Source organism: Tamandua tetradactyla, chromosome 1 (assembly GCF_023851605.1).
Source record: "Tamandua tetradactyla isolate mTamTet1 chromosome 1, mTamTet1.pri, whole genome shotgun sequence".
Classification (NCBI taxonomy): domain Eukaryota; kingdom Metazoa; phylum Chordata; class Mammalia; order Pilosa; family Myrmecophagidae; genus Tamandua; species Tamandua tetradactyla.
This window is the reverse complement of record NC_135327.1, coordinates 209,147,690-209,171,335: the sequence shown is the minus strand read 5'-3', so window position 1 is coordinate 209,171,335 and position 23,646 is coordinate 209,147,690. Positions and strand designations below refer to the sequence as shown.

General features: G+C 37.0%; 1 protein-coding gene across 6 annotated transcripts in view; it reads left to right on the top strand.

The window, feature by feature from the left end:
• Positions 1-22,811, top strand: part of LOC143675831 (isopentenyl-diphosphate delta-isomerase 2-like) — a 65,820-nt gene extending 43,009 nt beyond the window's left edge. For 5 of the 6 annotated variants that reach the window (XM_077151794.1, XM_077151793.1, XM_077151795.1 and 2 more), the window contains 5 exons: positions 16,614-16,656; positions 18,023-18,185; positions 18,558-18,650; positions 21,103-21,233; positions 21,818-22,809. In XM_077151794.1, coding sequence (XP_077007909.1) covers positions 16,614-16,656; positions 18,023-18,185; positions 18,558-18,650; positions 21,103-21,233; positions 21,818-22,135 — 748 coding nt within the window. In that variant the 3' untranslated portion in view covers positions 22,136-22,809. Of the gene's footprint in view, positions 1-44; positions 334-16,613; positions 16,657-18,022; positions 18,186-18,557; positions 18,651-21,102; positions 21,234-21,817 lie in introns of those variants that run through there. The other variant, XM_077151788.1, reaches the window with a different exon arrangement.
• Positions 22,812-23,646: the final 835 nt, after the last annotated feature.

Here is a 23,646-nt window from a genome sequence, read left to right as displayed (position 1 = left end):
TGATCATTGTAACCTAGTCTCAACTCTGTGTATGCTTTCAAATGTAATGGTAACAAATCCACCCTACCCACCTTGTCTGAATCCATATATAGTCTGAACTCCTTAATCTCAGGGAGACAGATCTGGGGGCTAATAGGCCATCTGCTGTCCTGCTTCATGTGTAGCACTGAACACTTTCTCTTTTAAACCCGGTATCATGGATTGGCTGCTATGTACATCCGGCAGAGAGCTCTCTGCTTTTGTCCGGTATCAATTTGGTGACTATGAAGGGAGAAAGATTACTAAGAAGCAAGGGTTCAGAATGCCGGATGGTTTGGAGCCCCAATGGGACAGGTAAATGTAGTACTTAAGTCTTTTGCAACTGCTAGACTCTTTTAGTCTAGAGGCTTGGCAGCTGCATTTTTCTCTACTCTGCTGGTACTCCAGACCATTGGCATCTTAAAAAGGTTCAAAAAGAGAAATGGTTTCCAGTTCCAGATCCAGACATCTGACCCATCTGGGTCATCAAGTCAAAAGCAGATCAGGAAGTTAGTCAAGCAGTTCTGAGTCCTTGGACCTAGGGCTTGAGGCCCTGGGTCCCACTTCCAGAATGTTGTCCCTTGCTCTGATCTCTATACTGCTATGTTTTCTGGCTACCATTCAATACAAGATTTGGGGCCCTACCTTGAGTTTGTCTGTGGAGTGTGCTCCTGGACAGTAAGTAGTCCAACAATTAATTGTTATTTAATGAAATTGAGTATGTCTGCTTTACTATTTAACTGGTGTGTTATGTAGGGATAATGTTTAATACCTGTTTAAATGTTAATTTGTGTGTTCAGTCTAGTTATTAATTTGTGTGTTACTTAAATATATAATAAGTGTTAAGTGTTTGTTTAAATTTGCTAGTCATTGTCTTGTTGCATTTGTATTGTTCAAGTGTTCCTAATTGCTTATTGATTATTGAAATTCTGAGAAATGGAAAATTTTGGGCAAGTGAGAGGAGAAATGGGGTAAGAAGATATATGTTCACTCCTTTATTTGTCTCTCTCAGCAATCAATATTAAAAAATGTGAAATTTTACCAGTAACATTAGCAGCCACCAAGGGTCCAATAGATCAGGAAAGGTGCAAGCTCCCTTATTCCTCCCCCTCTGCATCCCTCTTTATCAGAGGTAAAAGACCCTGAGATAAAAAAGGTCTCCCCATCCCATAGATAGCAGTGTCCTCATGCTTTCTAAAACCAGCAGCAGAGCCTCTGGCAAAATTTCTACCTCATTGGCAAGTGACAATTGGCAAGAGTCTATAGCAATGGATGAACAGGGAGCCCAAGAGAAATTATAATATTCAAGCGTACCAGGAAAAGTAGGGTTCAAATTAGTGAGTTTTCTATCTCTATGTTTTTGGGTGGGTTTTTTTGAATGTGCTATCTTCTATTTGTGTCTGTTTGTGCAGTGTTTATTTTCCTGTCTCCAAATGGTAATACCAAATTGGCAAACAAAACTCTTAAAAGAGCTGTATTCAGATTTCTTAAAGATAAATAAGCACATATATGTTAGTACTCCTGGAGCCCCAGAGGGGAAGAAAGCAATCTAGGCACCAGAGTTCAAAGTGTTAGTTTTTATAATGACAGTAAAGAAACCTAAACAGTGGAAAGAAATCAACCCCCTGGAATTTCCGGACGGCAGTAGAGGAATGCCTTTGGGAAAGGCAAAGACTTTTCCAGTTGCTTTAGGAGTTTTAGAACACATATATCTGAAAATTAGAAACAATTAAAAGAAGAGCATAAGAACTCTTATCAACACTAAGGCCACCTTAGGGATCTTAAATCCTTCATTAAAAATTTTTAAAACCAAGCCTCATTCTTTCCATCTCACCTAACCCTGCCCCTAGAACCTAACCAGCTAAGGCAGATATGGCGGAGGGGTTGGGTACAGAAGGATGGGTAAGGGTAGGCTTGATTTAGAATTCTTTCTACTGGGTCTGGAGATTAGAAATGAGGGGCACAGATGAAATATTGTGAATTAGGCCATGTTTGTTCTGAGAGAATTCCCCAATTTAAAATTATTGTTTTCCCAATCCTCTCTTTGCAAGAGTAGCTGCAACAAACAAATAATTATTAAAATATAAATAGCTTTAGGATAATGGTAATAGAATAAGATCTAATTTCCAAATTTCAGAGAGTAAGAGAAAATGTCCTTGAAAGATATAGGGAATTTTCCTGGAGTTATACTTGGAGAAAATTAAACCACTGTTGCATATTTTCCAGAGTTTGAGGCTTTTGAGAATGTTCATAATTTTAGGATATTATGAAAACAAAAGAAATTTTTTGACATCCAATAGAAAAAAGGAACATCATATCTATTAGATCTTTAAGATGGTGAAAACTGTAAGTTTGTGTTTAATGAAATTATTAATTTGACAAACTATTTTTAAAGTAATTATGCTTTGTAGGAGGTTTAAAGACAGTATCAAAGATCTTTTTGGTGACAAGGTATGTGAGTATATAAATATGCCAGTTTGAAACTGTAGTGTACCCCAGAAAAGCCATGTTCTTTAATCCTGATCCAATATTGTTGGGTGAGATCTTTTTGATTAGGTTGTTTCTATGGAGATGTATCTCCACCCATTGAATGTAGGGTCACTTATGGAGTCCCTTAAGAGTAAACCATTTTGGAGAAAAACTGAAGACCCACACAGGCCAAGACTTTTATAGGTGTGGGAAGAAAACATCCCAAGGAAAGCTGTTGGAAAAAGGAAGACAGGAGGGGAAGCTAGCAGATGTTGCTCTGTGCCTTCTCAGCTGACAGAGAAACTTCAAACATCATCGGCCCTTTCTTCAGTCAAGCTTTCATTCCCCAGATGCCTTAGTTTGGATATTTTTATGGCCTTAGAAATGTAAATTTTTAACTTAATAAATCCCCTTTGTAAAAGCCAACCTATTTCTGGTAGCATTAACAAACTAAAGCAGTAAAGTATTTAGAATGTGCTTTGTTAAAGAAAGGGGTATAGTTTTGTCCTTGAGAATGTATAGCACAAAGCGTGGGTGAATATGAAAAAGTTGTGGAAATTGTGGAAATGAATTTTGTTTGTTGTGGTCAATGCTAACTAAAATTTGATAAGTTTGACAAGGGAGAATAGTTTGGTAAAGGCTAGTTTTAATGTGAGAGACAGAATCTGAATCGATATGAAAAGTTGTAGAATAGCTGAGAAAGTGAATTCTGTTTTTCTTTTACTCAACAGTAATAAAAAATTTGATGGTCTTACTTTAACATTATTTAAGAGCTTTTCATGTCAATCTGTGTAGTCATACAAAATTGGAGTTCAGTCTCTCTTAAAAATAATGCAGATTCCAAAGGAGGAGAAGTTTATTTTCTCCAAAAACTAAATTTTCTGTAGCACATAATCTAATTCAACCTGTCTAGATAGATGATTTAAACAACCCAAACTCATGGACCCCAGAATGGGAATGAGGGCTTGCAATTCTGTAGAGTTTAATGTGATATCCTGATACATTTCAGAGTATGTTGAACAGATAATTAAAAAGTACTGGCAATGTCCCTTGAGGGACAGGAGGAAAAATGATACTATTAAGTTTTACCACTGGGAAAAACCCTGATACTGTCTCAAATACTAGGGACACCCAAGTCAACAGGCCAAGCCCTTTATCTTGAGGCTTACTCTTGTGAAGCTTATTTATGTAACAGAGAAGCTTAACGTACCTATAGGAATGGCTAACAGTAACGTCCAGAGGACTTCTTTTGTTGCTCAGATGTGGCCTCTCTGTCTCTAACCTGAACTCTGTAAGGAAAATCATTACCCTCCCTGCTACATAGGACATGACATTCAGGGGTGAAAATCTCCCTGGTAACATAGGAAATGAATCCCAGGGATGAGCCTAGCACTAGCACCGTGAAATCAACAATGCCTGCCTGACCAAATTGGGGAAAAGAATTGTTACAAAATAAGGTATCAGTGGCTGAGAGAATTCAAATAGAGTTGAGAGGCTACTCTGGAGGCTACTCTTCTGCAAGCTTCACCTAGATATTGCTATTTGCCATGGTTTGACAAACCCCAACCAAAACCATTCCTGCCAACCCTAAAGAATACCCAAGGCATTATCTGAGGTTCTACAAAGGTTCCGTGCACTATGATTACTTTTGAGGAACATACAACCTCTAGATGGGTTCCTAGGCCACATAAGTCCTGAAACCCACAGGGCCCAGCCTCTCCAGAATATCAACCCGTTCCATCCCTCATCCCATATTATTGACAGTGCTTTTCAATATAAAAAAGTTACAATGGGCATAGCCCAAATACCACTAGAGATTGGGAGAAAGGTCACAGGAGAAGGTGGAGTTATAACAGAGAAGATAGGATTTAAAAAATGAGTATGACTACTGAACCTTTATGTTGATTTATTTTAATTTCCAGTGTCTTGGTGAGTGAGAAGGAAAAAACCAAAATTGTGGAGTTGTAACCCATGATAAACTCTGAAATCTGCTCTACAACTAATTGTTTGCAGTGGGATTTGAAATATGTTGCTTTTTTATATATATGCTATTTTTCACAATAAAAAAAGTAAATATAAAATAAAGACACCTAGGGCTCTAACTGAGATTCTATAAAAGTCCAATGCACTATGATTACTTTCCAGAAAACTAAACATTCCGAATGAATTCCTAGGCCAGAGAAGTCCTGAAACCCAATCGAGTTGACAGAAGTGTTCCAGATGCCAGAGGCCTTTGTTCAGAGTCCAGGTATCATCTTATTGATGCCTTAATTCAGGCAGTTTCATGGCCTTAGAACTGTAATGTGTAATATAATAAATCCTCTTTATAAAAGCCAATCTATTTCTGCTATATTGCATTCCAGCCACTTTAGAAAAGCAAAACAGATTTTGGTACTAGAGAAGTGGTGTTCTGTGATTTGCAAAACCCAAAATTGCTGGAATAGCTTTGTAAATGAACAAGGGGAAGATTCTGGAAGAATTGTGAGGAGCTTGATACAGAAAGCTTAGATTGCTTTGAAGAGACTGTTCTAGATATACAGACTCTGAAGATACTTCTGATGAGATCTTAGAAATGGTGTGGTTGCAAATTGGAAGAAAGGTAACCCTTGTTTTAAAGAGGCAGAGAATTTGGCACATTTGAGCCCTGGTTTTGGATGAAGGGTAGAATGTGAAAGTGAACAAGCTCGGATATTGAGCTGAAGAGATTTCCAAACTAAGTTAGAAAATACAGCCTTGCTTCACATTACAGCTTATAGTAAAATGTGAGAGGAAAGAAATGAACTGAGAACTGAATACTTGGCTACAAAGCAACCAGAAATGAATAGTCTGGAAAATTCTGGGCTTCCAGAAAGTGAGACCCCAGAGAATCATGCCCCGTATAAAGATTTACCCAACTATGGAAACAGTTAGTCATTTCAGAAAAAGCCAAGAGTGGAAATACAATTATCCAGAAAGAATTTGTGTAAAGTCCTATTGTCTGACAGTTGAGACCCCTTATACTGCATGCCAACCCAACAAACTTTGTTTTATGAGATCAGTGTGCATGGAACCACTGCCAGTCTAGACTAAAATGGAGAGAAAAGACAGATTGAAGGAAAACTGACTTCAAAGACAGAACCATGGAAACTAAGGTCTGGAGCCAGGAAATCTTGTGCCAGTAGAACAGCTCACTCATGCATGTGGAGAGGGTGAGTTTGCCCTGGAGGCAGAGGGCAGGCTTACTGCTTTACTGTTCAAGAGAGGATTGCTACCTCAGGCCTCAGAAAGAGTGGGGCACATTCCTTGGCAATTCAGGAGAGCCTGGCCACCATCCCACTCTTCTGAAGGGGTTGAGTGTGTACTCCAGAGATGGCAGAGAGTCTGGATGCCACCCAGATGCTGGAGGAGGTGGAGTCAAGAAGTCAAGAACAAGGTGTTCTTCCCAATTTTGTAACCCTCTCCCCAGTGTTTGAAGAGAGCAGGTCTACTGCATAAGTCCTTGGAAAGATGAGACTGCCTCTCTCAAGTGCCAGGGATGAAACATCATTCTATAAATGACTCTCAGACTTTGAAATACAGTGGAGTTTGCCCTGCGGGTTTTCACAACTGTTTGTGTCTGGTGACCCCTGTTTTCCTTCCAATTTCTCCTTATGGAAATGGAAACATTTATCCTATGACTGTCCCACCTTTGTATATTGGAAGCTGATTACTTGTTCTAAGTTCCACAAGTTTATAGCCAGAGGAGAATTTCATCTTAGAACAGACCACACCTGTGACTGATTTTAATGAGATTTTGTACTGTTTATGACTTTGTATTATACTGAAATCGTTTAAGGCTTTTGTGATATTGTAATGGAGTGACTGTATTTTGTATATGAAAAGAGCATGTCTTTTGAGGTCCAAAGGGTTGAATGTGCTGGTTTGAGGCTGTTATGATTTCCAGAAATGTCACCTTCTTTAATCCAATCTTGGGATGGCACACCTAGTACTGTGTGGGAGCTTTTGATTAGGTTGTTTCCATGGAGATATGGCCCTGTCCATTCATGGTGGATTTTAATCCACTTACTGGAGTCCATCAAGGGACAGACATTTTGGAGGAAACATAGAACTTGGAGATAGAAAAGAAAATACCTAGGGAGATACTATGCTAAGCTGAGAGATGAAATCCAGAATTTGCCCTTCAGAAGCTAAGAGAGGACCCTGGAATCTGAAGCTGAAAGCAACAAACCGTTAGCAAGGACCAGCAGATGCCAGCCATGTGCCTTCATAGCTGACAGATGTGTTCCAGATGCCAGTAGCCTTTCTTCAGAGTCCAGGAATCTATCATCTTGTTGATGCCTTAATCAGACATTTTCATGACCTTGGAACTCTAAATTTGTAAACTCATAAATCCTCTTTGGAAAAGCCAATTCATTTCTGCTGTGTTGCATTCCATGATCTTTAACAAACCAAAACAGTGGGACAGAACAAAACTTTGACAGTTTCTGGCTGATGTTTCCAGTATAAGCCAACAGTCACATGTTCTTATTTCTGAAAGTAACTTCATTTAGAAAATGCTTATAAAAAATTGAGGCCTGGCGGGCCGCGGTGGCTCAGCGGGCAAGAGTGCTTGCCTGCCATGCCGGAGGACCCCGGTTCGATTCCCGGCCCCAGCCCATGTAAAAAACAAACAAACAAACAAAATATAATAAAATAAGAAAATGTTTAAAGATGTTTCCCTTTCTTCCTCCCTTCCTTCCTTCCATCCTTCCTTCCTTCTCTGTCTGTCTTTCTTTCCTTCCCTTCCTCCCTCTCTCAAAAAAAAAAAAAAAAAAAAAAAAATTGAGGCCTATATTAGAAGCTCTTACAGCAGTCACATATATCCCTGAGCTTTAACTGTCTTTTCTAAGTTCTGAGATGCTTTGTTCTTTGTGTATGACCTGGGTCTTTGGAATTTTGGGTATCCATGTGACATCTGAGACTCAGAATAAGGGTATTGCAGCTCTGAAACTCAGCATTACTCCAGACAGCCACTTAAAATTTTTTTTTAATTTTAATTTTATATCATCACATAGTTGTGCATACTTATCCATGATCATTTTTAGAATATTTGCATCACTCCAGAAATAGAAAGAAAAAAAAAAAGAACTCATACTCCATACCCTTTAACCCTCCCTCTAATTGACCCACAGTATTTCAGTCTACCCAGTTCTAACCTTTTATGTTCTCCATAATTTATTCCCCCCCCATCTTTTTTATACTCATCTATCCATACTCTGGATAAAAGGAGCATCAGACACAAAGTTTTCACAATCATGCGGTCACATTGTAAAAGCTATATAGTTATATAGTCTTCTTCAAGAGTCAAGGCTACTGGAACACAGTTCAACAGTTTCAGGTACTTCCATCTAGCCAATCCAATACACAATAAACTAAAAAGGGATATCTATATAATGCATAAGAATAACCTCCAGGTTTACCCCCTAACTCCATACAGCTGCTTTTAAAGTAAAAGAAAAAGAGATTAGAATTCAATTAGAGATGTGAATGAAGTTGATCTGGGTAGGGCTAAAGTAAATCAGGATATAGGATAAAAGAAGTGATTGTCTATATTTTAAGACCTTTTATTCCTTTTTAAGAACAAAGGAATAGGTATTTATTTTATCCAAAATTTAAATTTTCTGTGACACACTAATTTAACTTGCTTGTCAGTTTATTTAAGCAATCTAATTCAGCTTACGTCACAGAGAACCTAGAATATGGAATGATATCTTACTACAAGTTTGATGCAATACTCTGATGCATTTCAGAGTATTTTGGGCATAACATGAAAGAGTATTTGTAAGGTCCCTTGAGGGACTGGTAAAAGAAAGTGTGGAACTATTAAACTTCCCCACATGAGGAATTCTTACTATTCTTGTAAGTAATCGGGGCTACCAATTAAATAAGCCAAGCCCTTGATCTTTTTTTTCCCCTGTAGGAACAGACTATATATTGGGGTAGTTATAATACCTTCATGGAAAGACTAATTTCTCCACAGCAGGAAATAAAGATAAAATTAACAGCATTTATAATTCTTCTTCTTCTTTTTTTTAAATTTTTAGTGTATAATATAACATATATATAATGCAAAGAAATAAACAAGCAATAGTTTTCAAAGCACTCTTCAACAAGTAGTTAAAGCAGAGATCCCAAAGTTTGTCACAGACTACCATATAATCCTCTCATATTTTTCCTTCCAGCTGCTCCAGAATATAGGAGGCTAGAGGGTTTAAATATTTTTTTATCATCACAATAAACTTTTTTCCTTTTTTTTTGTGAAGAACAACATATATACAAAAAAAAAAACCCCAAAGTTTCAAAGCATAGCACCACAATTAGTTGTAGAACATATTTCAGAGTTTGACATGGGTTACAATTCCACAGTTTTAGGCATTTACTTCTAGTTGCTCTAAAATACTAGAGACTAAAAGAGTTATCAATGTAATGATTCAGCACTCATATTCATTTATTAAATCCTATCTTTTCCGTATAACTCCACCATCACCTTTGATCTTTCCATGCCTCTCTTTAGGGGTGTTTGGGCTATGGAAATTCTAAATTTTTCATATTGAAAGTCTCTGTCACTAATATGGGGTAGGGAGATGGAACTATCTGATGTTCTGCAGAGGCTGGGCTAGGTTTCAGATTTATCTGGTCTTGGAACTCATCTGGAAGTTGTAGGTTTCTGGAAAGTTACTCTAGTGCATGCAACCCTTGTGGAAACTTATATATTGCCCTAGGTGTTCTTTAAGATTGGGTGCAATGGTCCTGGTTGGGGGTTGGCAGGTTATGATAGGTAGCAAGTTCTAACTGAAGCTTGCACAAGAGAAGACTCGAGTAGCCTCTCAACTCTATTTGAACTCTCTCTGCCACTGATACTTTATTATTCATACTTCTTTTAGCCCCTTTGGTCAGGATGGAATTGTTGGTCCCACGGTGCCAGGTCTGGATTCTTCCCTGGAATTCATCTCCCACATCGCCAGGGAGACTTTCACCCCTGGATGTCATGTCTCATGAAGGGGGAAGGGCAATAACTCCAAGCCCTTGATCTTGAGGCTTGCCCTCATGAGACTCTTTTTTGTAATGACAAAGCTAAGCTTACTTAGCTAATACCTACAAGGTATCCCCAGAGAAACTCTTTTGTTACTCAGTTGTGGTCTCTCTCTTTAAGCCAAACTCTGCAAATAAACTCAGTATCTTCTCCTCCACATGGACATGATGTCCAGGGTTGTAAGTCTCCCTGGAAATGTGGGACATGACTCTCAGGTATAAGCCCAGCACTAGTATCATGGGATTGGTTGATTAAAAGAGGAAAAAGAAATAAAAGTAAAGTTTCAGTGGCTAAGAGATCCAAATAGATTTGAGAGATCATTCTGGAGGTTACTCCTATGCAAGTTTCAGTCAGATACTGCAAAATGCCACAGTATGCAAACCCCAAGTAGGCACAAGGTTTTTGTACTTGATAACTCTAAGGAACACCTCAGGTTCTATCTGAAACCTATAAAATATTTTTCTCCATGTAAAAAGGTTATGTCACTTCCTTCTACTCCGTTTATTAAAACATGCAATTTTCTTTTTGTTTGTTTGTTTAGTTGCATATTCATCATCATGATCATTTCTTGGAACATTTGCATCAATTCAGAAAAAGAAATAAAAAGACAACAGAAAAAGAAATAAAATGAAAGCAGAATAAAAAATTATACACATGTGGTAGTTAGATTCAGTTGTCAACTTGGCCAGCTGAAGGCACCTTGTTCTGTTGCTATGGACATGAGCCAATGGTACGTGAACTTCATCTGTTGCTGATTACATCTGCAGTTGGCTAGGAACCATGCCTGGTGCAATGAATGATGTTTAACTTAATTGGCTGGTGCTTAAATGAGAGAGCAAAACCTAGCACAGCCCAAGCAACTCAGCATACCTCAACTTAGCACTCGCAGCTCAGCCCAGGCCTTTGGAGATACAGAAATGAATCACCCCAGGGAAAGCTGTTGGAACCCAGAGGCCTGGAGAGAAGCCAACAGAGATTACCCTGAGCCTTCCCACATAAGAAAGAACCTCAGATGAAAGTTAGCTGCCTTTCCTCTGAAGAACCAACAAAATAAATCCCCTTTTATTAAAAGCCAGTCAGTCTCTGGTGTGTTTAATTCTGGCAGCTAGCAATCTAGAACAACATACGCTACCCCTTACTCCTCCCTTTCATTGATAACTAGCAATTTCAAAGTAAATTTATTTTAACATTTGTTCCCCCGATTATTTATTTTTATTCCATATGTTCTACTCCTCTGTTGACAAGGTAGATAAAAGGAGTATCAGACACAAGGTTTTCACAATCACACAGTCACATTGTGAAAGCCATAGCATTGTTGAATCATGATCAAGAGACATGGCTGCTGGAACACAGCTCTAGATTTTCAGGCAGTTCCCTCCAGCCTCTCCATTACATCTTCAATAACAAGGTGATATCTACTTAATGCATAAGAATAACCTCCAGGATAACCTCTCGACTCTGTTTGGAATCTCTCAGCCATTGACACTTGGTCTCATTTCACTCTTCCCCCTTTTGGTCGAGAAGGTTTTCTCAATCCCTAGATCTGAGTCTCAGCTCAATCTAGGGTTTTCCCAATCCCTTGATGCACAGTCTCAGCTCAGTCTTGGATTTCTGTCCCACGTTGCCAGAAGGGCCACACCCCTGGGAGTCATTTCCCATGCAGACAGGGGGAGGGTGGTGAGTTTGCTCGCTGCATTGACTGGTGAGAGGGGCCACATCTGATCAACAAAAGAAGCTCTCTTGGGGGTGACTCTGGCCTAATTTTAAGTAGGCTTTACCTATCCTTTGTGGGGTTAAATTTCATATGAACAACCCCCAAGACTGGGGGCTCAGCCTATAGCTTTGTTTGTATACACTGCTTGTGAGAATATCAAGAAATCAACTAGGGGAGGTTGAATTTTCCCCAGTTCTCACCATTCCCCAAAGGGGACTTTGCAAATACTTTTATATTCACTGACCAAATCACTCTGGGATTTATTCGGGCATCACTCTGGATAAACCAACAAAATCTCAAAAACATACAATTTTCAATTTACTTATTAAGTTTATTTTTTAGACCCATAAGCCTCCAGATTGTTCCTATGTCAGTAAGCCCTGAAACCCAGAGGGACAAGTCTCTCCAAGAACAACAACTAGTTTCATTACTCTACCCTTTAATGACGATGCCCCTTTCCAGCATGAAGACATTAGAACAGTCCTCATCCAGATATTCCTCAAGATTTATGAATGGACAAAATTAAAAGGGAGTAAAGAAATGAAGTATTAACAAATGATTTATGACTACTGAATCATTATATAGATGTTTTTCTTTCCATATTTTAAACTAGACAGAATTTAATTCCTGAAATTACTAAAACTCAAGTAGTCTCACCTAGACAAATTGTTCTGGCTAGAACTTCTATTATAATATTGAATAACAGTGGTGAAAGTGTCATCCTTGTCTTGTTCCTGATCTTTAGGGGAATTCTTTAAGTCTTTCACCATTGAGTGTGATGTTAGTTGTGGATTTTCTTAAATGTTGAGAAATTCCTTCTATTCATAATTTCTGAGTCTTTATTTTTAATCAATAAGATGTACTAGATTTTATCAAATGCCTTCTTTGTTTTTACTGAGATATCATGTATCTTTCCCCCTGCATTCTATTTACGGAGTGTTTTGCTTTGGTAAGGCTGACGAAATGCAGTATACCAGAAACCGACTGGCATTTATCAGGGAGGATTTTTAGCTTACAAGTTTACAGTTTTGAAGCCAAGAAAATGTCCAGATACGGGCATCAATAGGATGGCACCCTCTCCCCAAAGACCAGCTGTTGATGATCCTCAAATCCTCTGTCACATGGCCTCACACATGGTAATGTCTGCTGGTCTCTCCTTTTTCTGCTGGGTTTCGTTGATTCCATCTTTTGGCTTCAGTGACCTCTACTCTGAGCCTCTGTGTGTCTTCTTGACTTTCTTCACTTTCTGTTTGTTTTCTGTATGTCACTTTCTGTTTGTTTTCTGTACGTCCTTTATCCTCTTCTGAAGGTCTTCAATAAGAGGATTAAGACCCACCTTGAACATCATAGGTCACATCTCAGTTGAAATAACCTAATCAAAATCCCACCAACAATAGGCCTACACTCACAGAAATGGACCAAAAGTACGTGATCTTTCCTGGGGTACAAACAGCTTCAGGCTACCATATGTAGTTTATAACACTGATTGCTTTTCATATATCACCTTTGGTCTGTAATGTTCTTTCCTGTGATATCTTTATCAGGCTTGGTATCAGGATAAGTCTGGCCTCATTCCATCTCTTGAATTCTTAGGAAGAGATTGAGAAGGATTGGTGTTAGCTCTTTAAATGTTTGGCAGAATTCACCAGTCAAGACATCTGATCCTGGACTTTTCTTTGGTGGGAGGTTTGATTATTGATTAAATCTCTGTAGCTGTTACAGATTTGTAACATATATAGACATATTGGATATGGCAATTATAGCACAAAGAAGGAGAAGGAAAGTTTCTATGTTTTACTGGAATTAAGTTAGCATTATCTTGAATTAGTTTGTAACAAATTAAGATACATATTATCAAGTTCAAATGACTACTTTGCTTTAACTCTCAAGAACTCTGTTGCTTTCCTTTTAAGACATGCTGATCTTAAGACTTTTTGAGTAATATACAATAATTGGGTAAACAGTGTTGGGAGACAAAATCTACTTGACACAGTTCCTTTAAGCAAAAAACCAAAAGTATTTCATTGTTGCTTTACATTTCTAGATACAAAGAAAACAAAAAACAATTTTTATTAATCTTTTTATTTTGGAATTATTGCAAATTCACATTTGTAGTATAAGAAACACCATGCTAAGAAATGATCACGATGATGAATATACAACTGTGTGACGATATTGTGAGTTATTGAGTATATATCAAGAATGGAACAATCATATATAAGAATGTTTCTTTGTTGTTATGTTTAATAAATAAATAAAATGAAATTTTTAAAAAATGAAATGCCATGAAAAAAGACCATATTATCCTTTACCCAGTTCCTCCCGATGGTAATATCATGCAAAACTATAGTACGATATTTCAACAAGGAATTGGACAGTGATATAGCCAGGAAAGTTGAGTAAGAATGATGAGCTCATTTGGCTGAGTAGCGGGTTGGGACAGGAGGGTAGGGAAGGAGGCTCATCTGGGCGCGGGTTCCTGGGTCGCAAGCTTTGGGAAGGCGCACAGGAGCGGTGGGAGCAGGGAGCTGTAGCCGCGAAGCCCGGAGCAGCCCCAGGAGGCGGGCGAGACGCCCCCAGAACCCGAGTTTGGCGCGCTGGGGTACTCCGCGGTCGCTGCCACGGATCCCGCCACGAAGGTCTGCTTCGGTGTTATTGCCATGTTCCTGCACATGCTAGAGCAGCGGCCAGCAGTATGCAGTGAGATGCGTTCCCAGACCAGAGCCAGTGTTTCGAGTACGATCGACATCTTAACAATAGTCTTTCAAGTCTTGAACATAGAATGTCCTTCTATTTATTTAGGTCTTTGATTTCTTTTAACAATGTTTTGTAGTTTTCTGTGCACAAGTTCTTTATACCCTTGATTATTTATCTGAATGTGGTTAAAAGGGAAATGTTAGTGTACACACATGGTAACAATAAAAATCTTAAAAAAAAATCCACGGAACTGCATGACACAAACAATTACGAAATGTGCTATCATCAGTTGTAACAAATGTTCCACGCCAATGCAAGTTATTGGTGGTGGGGTGATGAATGGCAATCTTGTGTTTTATGCATGATTGTTGTGTAAACCCACAACTTCTCTAATAAAGAAAAAATATCCAAGGAAAGGGGGAGGGGAAAACATTAGGTTGTACAGATAATAAAAGAATTTTAAAAAGTTTTTTTGAATCCATGGAACCACATTGTACAGTGTACCCTATCATAGACTATGGTTAATAGTACAATTATAAAAAGGTACTTTCATCAGTTGTAACAAATGTTCCACACTAATGCAAGGGGTTAATAATAGGGTGATATGTAAGAATCTGTATTTTATGCATGATTGTTCTGTAACCCACAACTTCTCTAATAAAGACAAAAGAACTTAATGTGGGTAATTCATTTACTGTATGAAATGTACATTTGTATTGAATTGACTAATTTTCTACCTCATGTAATTTTTTTAATTTTAATTATTTTAATGCTTTTAAAACTATTTTTTAAAATTATTTTGATGTACTGTTGAATTCAGTTTGCCAATATTTTGTTGAAGATTTTTGCATTTATAATCATGTAATATTGGTCTATAATTTTCTTTTCTTGTGATATCCTTATCTGGCTTTGTTATGAGAGTGAGATTGGTCTTGTAGATTGTTTTAGAGTGCTACCCCTTCCTTGAATTTTCTGGAATAGTTTGGTTGGATTGGTATCAGTTCTTCATGAATGTTTGGTAAAATTCCTCTGTGGTACCATCTCGTCTGGGCTTTTCTTTGTTGTAAAGTTTTTAATTACTAATCAATTTCTTTACTAGTTTCTCGTTTTTTGAGAACTTCTGTTTTTCTTCCTTAGGAAGTGTTGGTAGTTTTTGTGTTTTGGGGAATTTGTCTGTTTCATCTAGGTTATCTCATTTGTTTGCATACAGCCATTCATCATATTTTCTTATAGTCCTTTCATTTCAGTGGCGTTGGTAAATATTGTCCTCTTTTTCACTTCTGATTTTAGATTTTTGTGTCGTCACTCTTTTTTTCCTTCATTAGACTATCTAAAGGTTTATCAGTTTTATCGATCTTTTCAAAGAATCAACTTTTGGTTTTGTGATTCTGTCCTTTTTTTACTCTCTATTTCATTTATTTCCACTCTAATCTTTAAAATTTTCTTCTTATCGGCATGCTTTGGGTTAAGTTTTCTCTTCTTTTTCTACTTCTTCAAGTTTTGACGTTAGAACATTTTATAAAGACTTCAGTCGAACATTTCAAGTTTTGACGTTATGTCTTTGCTTTGAAATCTTTCTTCTTTTTTAATGTAAGCACTTAGAGCTATAAATTTCCCTTTCAGCACTGCCTTGCTTGCTTCCCATAAGTTTTGTATGTTCTATTTTCATGCTCATTCCCTTCAAGATATTTTCTAATCTCTCTTGTGATTTTCTCTTTAACTTACTGGGTTAAGAGTATATTGTTTAATTTCCACATATTTGTGAATTTTTCATTTCTCCCTAATTTCTAGCTTTATTCCATTGTGGTTGGAGGAGATACATCATATGAGTTCAATGTTTTTAATTTATTGAGGTTTGTTTTGTGACATAATATATACTTTATCCTGGAGAATGATCCATGTGCTCTTGAGAAGAACGTACACTCTGTTGTAGTTGGGTGAAGTATACTATATATGCTAGGTTGGTTTAGAGTATTATGCAGGTCTTGGATTTTCCTCATTGTTCTTCCTTATAGATGTCTTGTGAATGGGATCTTTTTGTCCATTATACTTCAGTGATGATACTTATTGTTCCTTAAGAAACATTTTAATTTTAATTTTTAAAATAGGATGTAGAATGAAAACTTAAATATATAATTCACGCTGCAAAAATAAATATTGTCACAAGATTTATCACCTGGATTTCACCCTAGTGATTTAAAATTACACCTGACCCACTCTCTGTTTTTACAAGTGATGTGGATCCAGGAGCCAAATCAGCCACTGCACCTTTTCTATTTTCGTGAGGAGTCTTCGAGTCGGGTCAAAGTATCTTCCTAGTTTCTGAGACCTTGAGTCAGGATATGATCTTCACTGCTCATTTTTATGGCTTAATTATAATAAAATCAAAGATCCAATCTGGCATTAAAATTCTAGTTTTTCTCTTCTTTGTGCTTTTAAGAATAAGCTGTCAATCCACAATCAAATGAAAATTTTTATATTGTCCTTGGATTGTAATTGGGAGGAGAGAAACAGCAAGAATGAAAACTAGAGCTAGAGAAAGAAGGAGTATGATTTCTGGTGCTTAAGAATTCAAAGATTTGAGATCATCCTAATTAATATCTTCCCAAATCATAAGGGTATAAAGTACTCTGGCTCAAGTTGGGCATTTGTTTTATTCTCTAGGTTTCCACGCCTGATATCCAGGAATCTCCAGTTTCCAAGAACGGTTAGTGTGTTTTATTTGTCTTGTGAGATTTTCTTCCTTTTTTTTGGTAAAAATTTGAACATGTTCAACATTGTTCTGCCTGAGTTTCTGACCTGTCCCGTGTCTACTCATTTGGTATTTTTTCTTCAGCCAGTCATTTACTTTGTTAAGAAGTTGAGCAGATTACTAAAAATAAGAGAGCAATGATAAAGATGGAGTCTACCATATTTCTTTAAAAATAAAGTGGGAAAGGATGATGAAAATATTTTATGTAAAAATAAGTGGTTCTCGGGTGGTGCCCTGGTAGCTCAGTGACAGAATTCTCACTTGCTGTGCTGGAGACCCGGGTTTGATTCCTGGAGCCTGACCATGCAAAAAAAAAAAAAAAAAAAAAAAAATCTGATTCTCATTTCTGCCAATCCTGAAGAACACCTAGGGCATTAATAAGATTCTGCAAAGGCTCCATGCACCAGGGTAACTTTCCAGAAACCTACAGCCTCCAGATGGGTCCCTAGACCAGATATATCCTGAAATGCAGAGGGCCAGCCACTCCAGACCATCACCTAGCTCCATTCCCCATCTCATATTATCAACAGCCCCTTCCAACATGAAAAAGTTAGAATAGACAGAGCTGAAATACCCCTAAAGAGTGGGAGAAGATGGTGATGGTGAAGTTATACAGAGAGCATAGGGTTTAACAAATGAGTATGATTGCTCAGTCATTATATTGATATTTCTTTTAATCCCCAGGGTCTGGGAGCAGCTAGTAGCAAAAACCCAAAAATTGGGACTGTAACCCATACCAAACTCTTGAAAATGTTCTACAACTAATTGTTGTGATGTGTTTTGAAATTCATTACATTTTGAATACATGTTATTTTTCATAAAAAAAGAAAAAAAGTCGATTGTGGTGATAAAAAAACTTTCTGATTAAAAAAAGTGGCTCTCAACATATTTTCAAAGAAAATCATCAAATAAGAATGTATTTGGCACTAGAGAGATGCACAAGGCTTTCTATCAGTAAATGATAGGCTAAAAAAATTGAGCTTTCCTTAAAGCATGTGAAATGTCACCATTTTTGACCCAAATCCACTGTTTTGTCCAAGCTCTGACCTGTTCCCCACAAATATTTTGCAAAGAGCACTACCTGAGCTTTTCCCCAGTATTTGTTTCTTCCGTGGGGATTGATTATTTGAATCTTAACTGAAAGACTCCTGGGAAGCCTGAGGAACATACATATATGTTCTACATCTAACAACTGCCCTATTTTAACACTATTTTTGTTACTTATAAATAAAGAGGTACACTAAATCCTAAAGTAACAAATAACTAAAATTGTATGACAGTATTTTTCACAGGAACCTGTAATTGTGTACATATATTTTAGGTTGGATCACAACTAGCAACTTTATCTGGATTAAATCTTGATTGGCTTGATAAGCGGCAATTGCAGCGTTTAGATGAAAAGTTAATTGTTACTGATGAAAATGATAAAGTTATTGGTACAGACACTAAGAAGAATTGCCATTTGAATGAAAACATCGAAAAAGGTAGTATGGAATGTTCTCTTTGTCTATTTTGCAAGATTTTCTCATTTTTTTTCCAGCTGACAAGAGGTGGAGAGGGGAAAGAATTAAGGCATTTCTCACGATGAGGAGAGCCCTCAATCAGTTTATGCTTGTCTTCTTTAGGAGAAGATTCAGGAACAGCTAATCTTAAACCATTTATATGGACCTTTAATTTGTCAAGCAAATTTTAATTAGGTGGAAATTCTGAAATATCAGTTTGGGTCATCACCATAATCATAGACTTTCTGCTTTATTATTTTTTTTCTGTGAGACAGAGACTGAGGAAAAAGTGAAATAAACTATTGTACTGACTCCATATTTTTATGTTCATATGAATGGCATTTATTTTTTCAGGACTGTTGCACCGAGCCTTCAGTGTTGTCTTGTTCAATACAGAGAATAAACTCTTGGTACAGCAGAGAGCAGACAGTAAACTTACTTTTCCGGGTGAGTAAGTTGAATGTATAGTTTAAGAGGGAGGTTTCATGTTAGGCCTGAAAGTACCTGGGAAATTAATGATTTGGATTACCAGTGTCCATATCTTACTTTAGTCAACAGTTCATCCCTGAGGAAATCGGTAGTACCGACAGATCCTTATTATGCTGATATTTCTTCAAATGCTTGTTTGATTTTTACAATACAACTCTGTGAGTCTTTGGTTGATTTTTGTTTTGTAGTGGAAAGGTATTTCAATGCAGAAGAAATGAGCGATGTAAGGATTTGGGAGATTAAAGTAAATAATATTTAGCTTAAAATTAAAGAGAGAAATGATTATTTTACAATACAAGACTTAGAATTATATATATATATTATTGTCAGTTTTATTCACACACCATCCCATACATCCTAGGTATACAATCAATGGCTCCTGGTATAATCACACAGTTATTCATTCACCACCATAATCAAAATGACATTCCCATTTCTTATGAAAAAGTAATCCCATCCCCCTATTATTGACATTTTGCTTTGGCAAAGTGCCTTTGTTACAATTACTGAAAGAATATTACAGTGTTACTGTTAACTATAGACCGTAGTTTGCATTAGTTATATTTTTCTGTATACCACCCTATTATTAATAATAATGACATGCATTTGTTCTAGTTCATGTAAGAACTTCCTTATTTTTTCACAGTTAACCACCATCATCATCCAATTTAGGTTTCGCTAAGTTATGCAGTCCCTGTTTTTATCCTCTCGCTTTCATTCTGGTGATACACACACAACACTAGCCTTCCTCTTTCAACCATACTCCCACTCAGCTTTGTTAATTATACTGTCAGTGTTGTGCTACCACCACCACACGTATGGTGGTCATGGACAATAATGGACAAAGTACTGTTTCCATTTCCAAACATTTACAATCAACCTCATTAAGCATTCTGTACTCCTTAAACATCAGTTGTCCAATCTCTACCCACTTTCTATCTTCTGATCAACTATGCTCCAGCGTTTGACTCTCGAGTTTGCTCATTATGGTTCATTCATATCAGTATATTTTTTGACTTACAAAATCATGAATGACCAATAGAGATAACATCTTTAAGGGGAGGAAGCATGAACACCAGCAATAGAGAGAGCTGTTGGGCATTCTCTTTTGTTCTGGGTAAAGTTGAAAGTGAACAGGAATCTGGTTTTCTATAAAAGAAGAAGAAATTGAAATGTTAGACAAAAAAGAAGGTTGACGATCATCTGGTTTTCATTTTAACATTTTTTGCATGGAGACTTCTACAGTTTTCAAAAGCACACCTTGCCTACCGCGAGCAAAAGTGGATGGGACCCCCCACCCCCAGCTTAAAAGATTGTGGCCATGGAGAACCCTTTCTTCCTCTCAATTCCTTGTTCTCTGAAGTTCTGTGGATTTATCCTAGTCATTCCCAAACTTACTTCTGTATTTGCTGGCCAATTGGTGGGCAGTTGGCTCTTCTATGAAGCTGAATTAAGTTTATTTAAGAAAAATGTAAGGCTGTTAATTTCAAAGCTTAACTGTGGGGCAGGCCATGGTGGTTCAGCAGGCAGAGTTTGATTGTAGGTGCCTGTCTATGTAAAAGAAAAAAAGCTTAACTGTGGAACAGATAACCACAGTATGCAAATAATGCTCCTTGCTTTAAGATATACATCAAATTCGAAGCCGCCTTCAGGATATACAGAAGTGAGGCAAGGGTTCCAGCTCTGTAATTGTATATTCAGTTTTAAGCAAACTTTTATAAAGTGACTTAAAGCATTCAATATCTGAGGAGTGTGATGGAATAGAGAGAGACTTTGTGTGCGGGTGGTTCCCTCTTACTCCATGTGTTACTGGCATTACTTAAGTAAAGTAATTAGTGTTTTCCACTAAGAAAACTTTGTCAAGGATATGATAACTGCAATACCTTCTATAAAACTATACTCATTAAACAAGATCACCCTTCTTTCCAAATGTGACTCTTGCCTTCTCAGTATCATCTCATGTCAAAACACTTGCCCCAACACACACATCTCCCAAATACACTTTCCTCTTCCTCCTTTCTATGATATTTCAGATACTTTTTTGGGGTATAAATATGTATGACACCTAGTCCTTATCTCAGTGCAGCAGAACACACATGAGATGATAAATTCCAATTCAAGGATCTACCTTAGATGAGCAATAAAAACAACCCATTCTTAGGAGCACCCGCACGAGATACCCAGCATTATGCATTACCTTGTCACATACCTCATCCAATCTCTCACTACCCATGAAAGCATCAGAGTTAGGCTCTATACAGATGCTCACAGCAATCTCTGTGCTCTTTCTGCTCTACCAGGATATATTTGATACAGATCATTTTGTGTTTCCTAAAGGGTTTGTGTTTTTATTTAGCATATGCTGTTTTCAGGAAATAAAGGAAACGTTTTCCATGTGCATTCTGTGCAGGGTATTTTACTGACTCTTGCTCTAGTCATCCATTATTCAACTCAGAAGAACTGGAAGAAAAAGACGCTGTTGGAATAAAGAGAGCAGCTCAGAGACGTCTGCAGAGTGAGTTGGGAATTCCTCAGCAACAGGTACCCAATATCTGCCCAATAACAGTTGTACCAATAGTTAACCCAGTGTATAAAATTAGCTGAAAGTTGAACGTGAGTTCTGGTGATGATTTGTGTCCTTGGCTTCGAAAAGGCAAGTTACAAACAAGCAATAGAAAGAGCTGTTGTGCGTTCTCTTTTGTTCTGGGTAGAGTTGAAACTGAACAGGAATCTGGTTTTCTATAAAAGAAGAAGGAATTGAAATTTTAGACTAAAAAGAAAGTCTAGGATCATCTGTGAACCAGTCATTCATTTTTGCCTCTATTAAAGAAGCTCTTTGAGAGAAAATGTATATATTCTTTGCAAAGCTGGTCAGTTTCTATGAGAATTTCTGTTGCAGGGTGGGAATCTCTTTAAAGGCTGGCACAGACAGATACATTGAAACGATAAAGGCCAAAAGCAGATTATCATTCAGGCTTGAGTCTACAAAAGTTTAGTCAGATAGAACTAAAGCTTCGGTAACTGTTTTGAAGGAAATGAATATGTGTTTATTTTCTCTATTTGCCTATGTATTCTCTATATTTTTTACTTTAGTGTTGTTAATATGGCACCAATTTTTGTCACAGCTTTCTCCAGAGGACATTTCATTTATGACAATATATCATCACAAGGCAAAATCAGATAAAATTTGGGGAGAACATGAAATTTGTTACCTTCTGCTTATAAGAAAGAATGTTCCTGTAAATCCAGATCCCAGTGAAACAAAAAGTTTCTGCTACATGACCAAAGAGGAATTAAAAGTGCTACTGGAAAGAGGGGCTAAAGGAGAAGTAAAAGTTACTCCATGGTTGAGAACCATCTCAGAGAAGTTTCTGTATAAATGGTGGGATCACTTACCTGATGTGGCCCAGTTTGCTGAGCCTCATAAAATACACAGAGTGTGAAAGGCATGGATGACCAGAATTAGCCATAAATACTGCACCCAAACAGAAAATGCTGTGCTTATATTCCAGGCAAGCTTGCCAAACAACTGACTTTCTGTAGTTCACCTTTGCCAAACAAACTAACAGACAGAAAACACTTGATTGCTAATAATCTATATATCACTTATATTTAGCTTTTCTATCTACTTCGTTTTATCTTCACATTTTCTTTTTTCTTATTTCAATATTTTTCTTCTGCTTAGTTTTAAAAAGGAAATTTATATTTACCCCTTACACTATTTATAAACAGTCAGTCATTCTTTTATCTCTGGACTTGACTATGTTAGTTTCAATACATCTTTCATTTGGGGCGGTCATATACTCATTGTATGGTTTATGGAGTTTATGAGGCCAAAGAAATTGCGTACTGGATCACTGCTGAGTGTTGTAATAAGATGGAAAGGATATTCGTGTTGGATCTCTTGCATTGTTTGTGTCCTCCTACAAAGCTCGGAAAATGTGGTATAAGATTAAAATCTGTATCTCTTGAATCTGTGTCTCTTGAACTAGCATTCACAACTGTGATACTGCTTTCACTTTCATTGTTTCATTCAATCTCACACTAGAGGTTCTTGCATTAAGACAAGAAAAAGACTAAAATTTATAAAGATTGGAAAGAAGAAATACAACCATAATTATTTTCACACAGTATGGTTATGTGTGTGAAAAATCAAAATAATCTTCAGGTAAACCATTTGCATTAATAAATAATAAATTTGCATTAATAAATTTAGTGAGATTACAAAATATGAAGTTAATATAGAAAAATCACATAAGTTTGACAACTTAGATGAAATGTTTTAAATCCTCAAAAAGCAGCAACTGCCACAGCTTACCCAATATGAAATTTCAAATTTGAAATGTGAAAATTGAATTCGCAGTTTAAAACTCCCAAAAGAAAGAGAATGTGAACAGTGACTGGAAAGGGGAACAAGAGAGGCTTCTGGAAATTCATAATATTCTGTTTCCTGATGTGGGTAGTGGTGACAATGTTCATCCACTTTGTGAAAATTCACCAAGATGAGTATATTAGTTTTCCTATCTCTGTATGCCAGTCTCTCTCTATTTTTATTGCCATATAACAAGACGATATAAAAGTACATCTTTTTATGTGTCAATAAAAAGTAAAATAAAATAAGATTTTAAAAACTCTTCAAAAAAGATATACCCAGGCCTTGTTATTTTTTCTGGAGAACTCTACCACTGATTTAAAGAAAGAACACCAATTCTATACCAATACTTCCAGGAAATAGAAGTAGAGGGAGCACATGCCAATTCATTTTATATAAGCCAGTATTACCTTGATACCAAAACCAGGAATAACAGTACAAAAAAGAAAACTACAGAACACCTTTCTTGAATATAAATGCATATAATCATTAACAAAATGTTAGCAAATAGAATTCAGATACAGACACATATGCATATAATGATGCACCATAATCTAGTGGGGTTTATTTCTGAGATGCAAA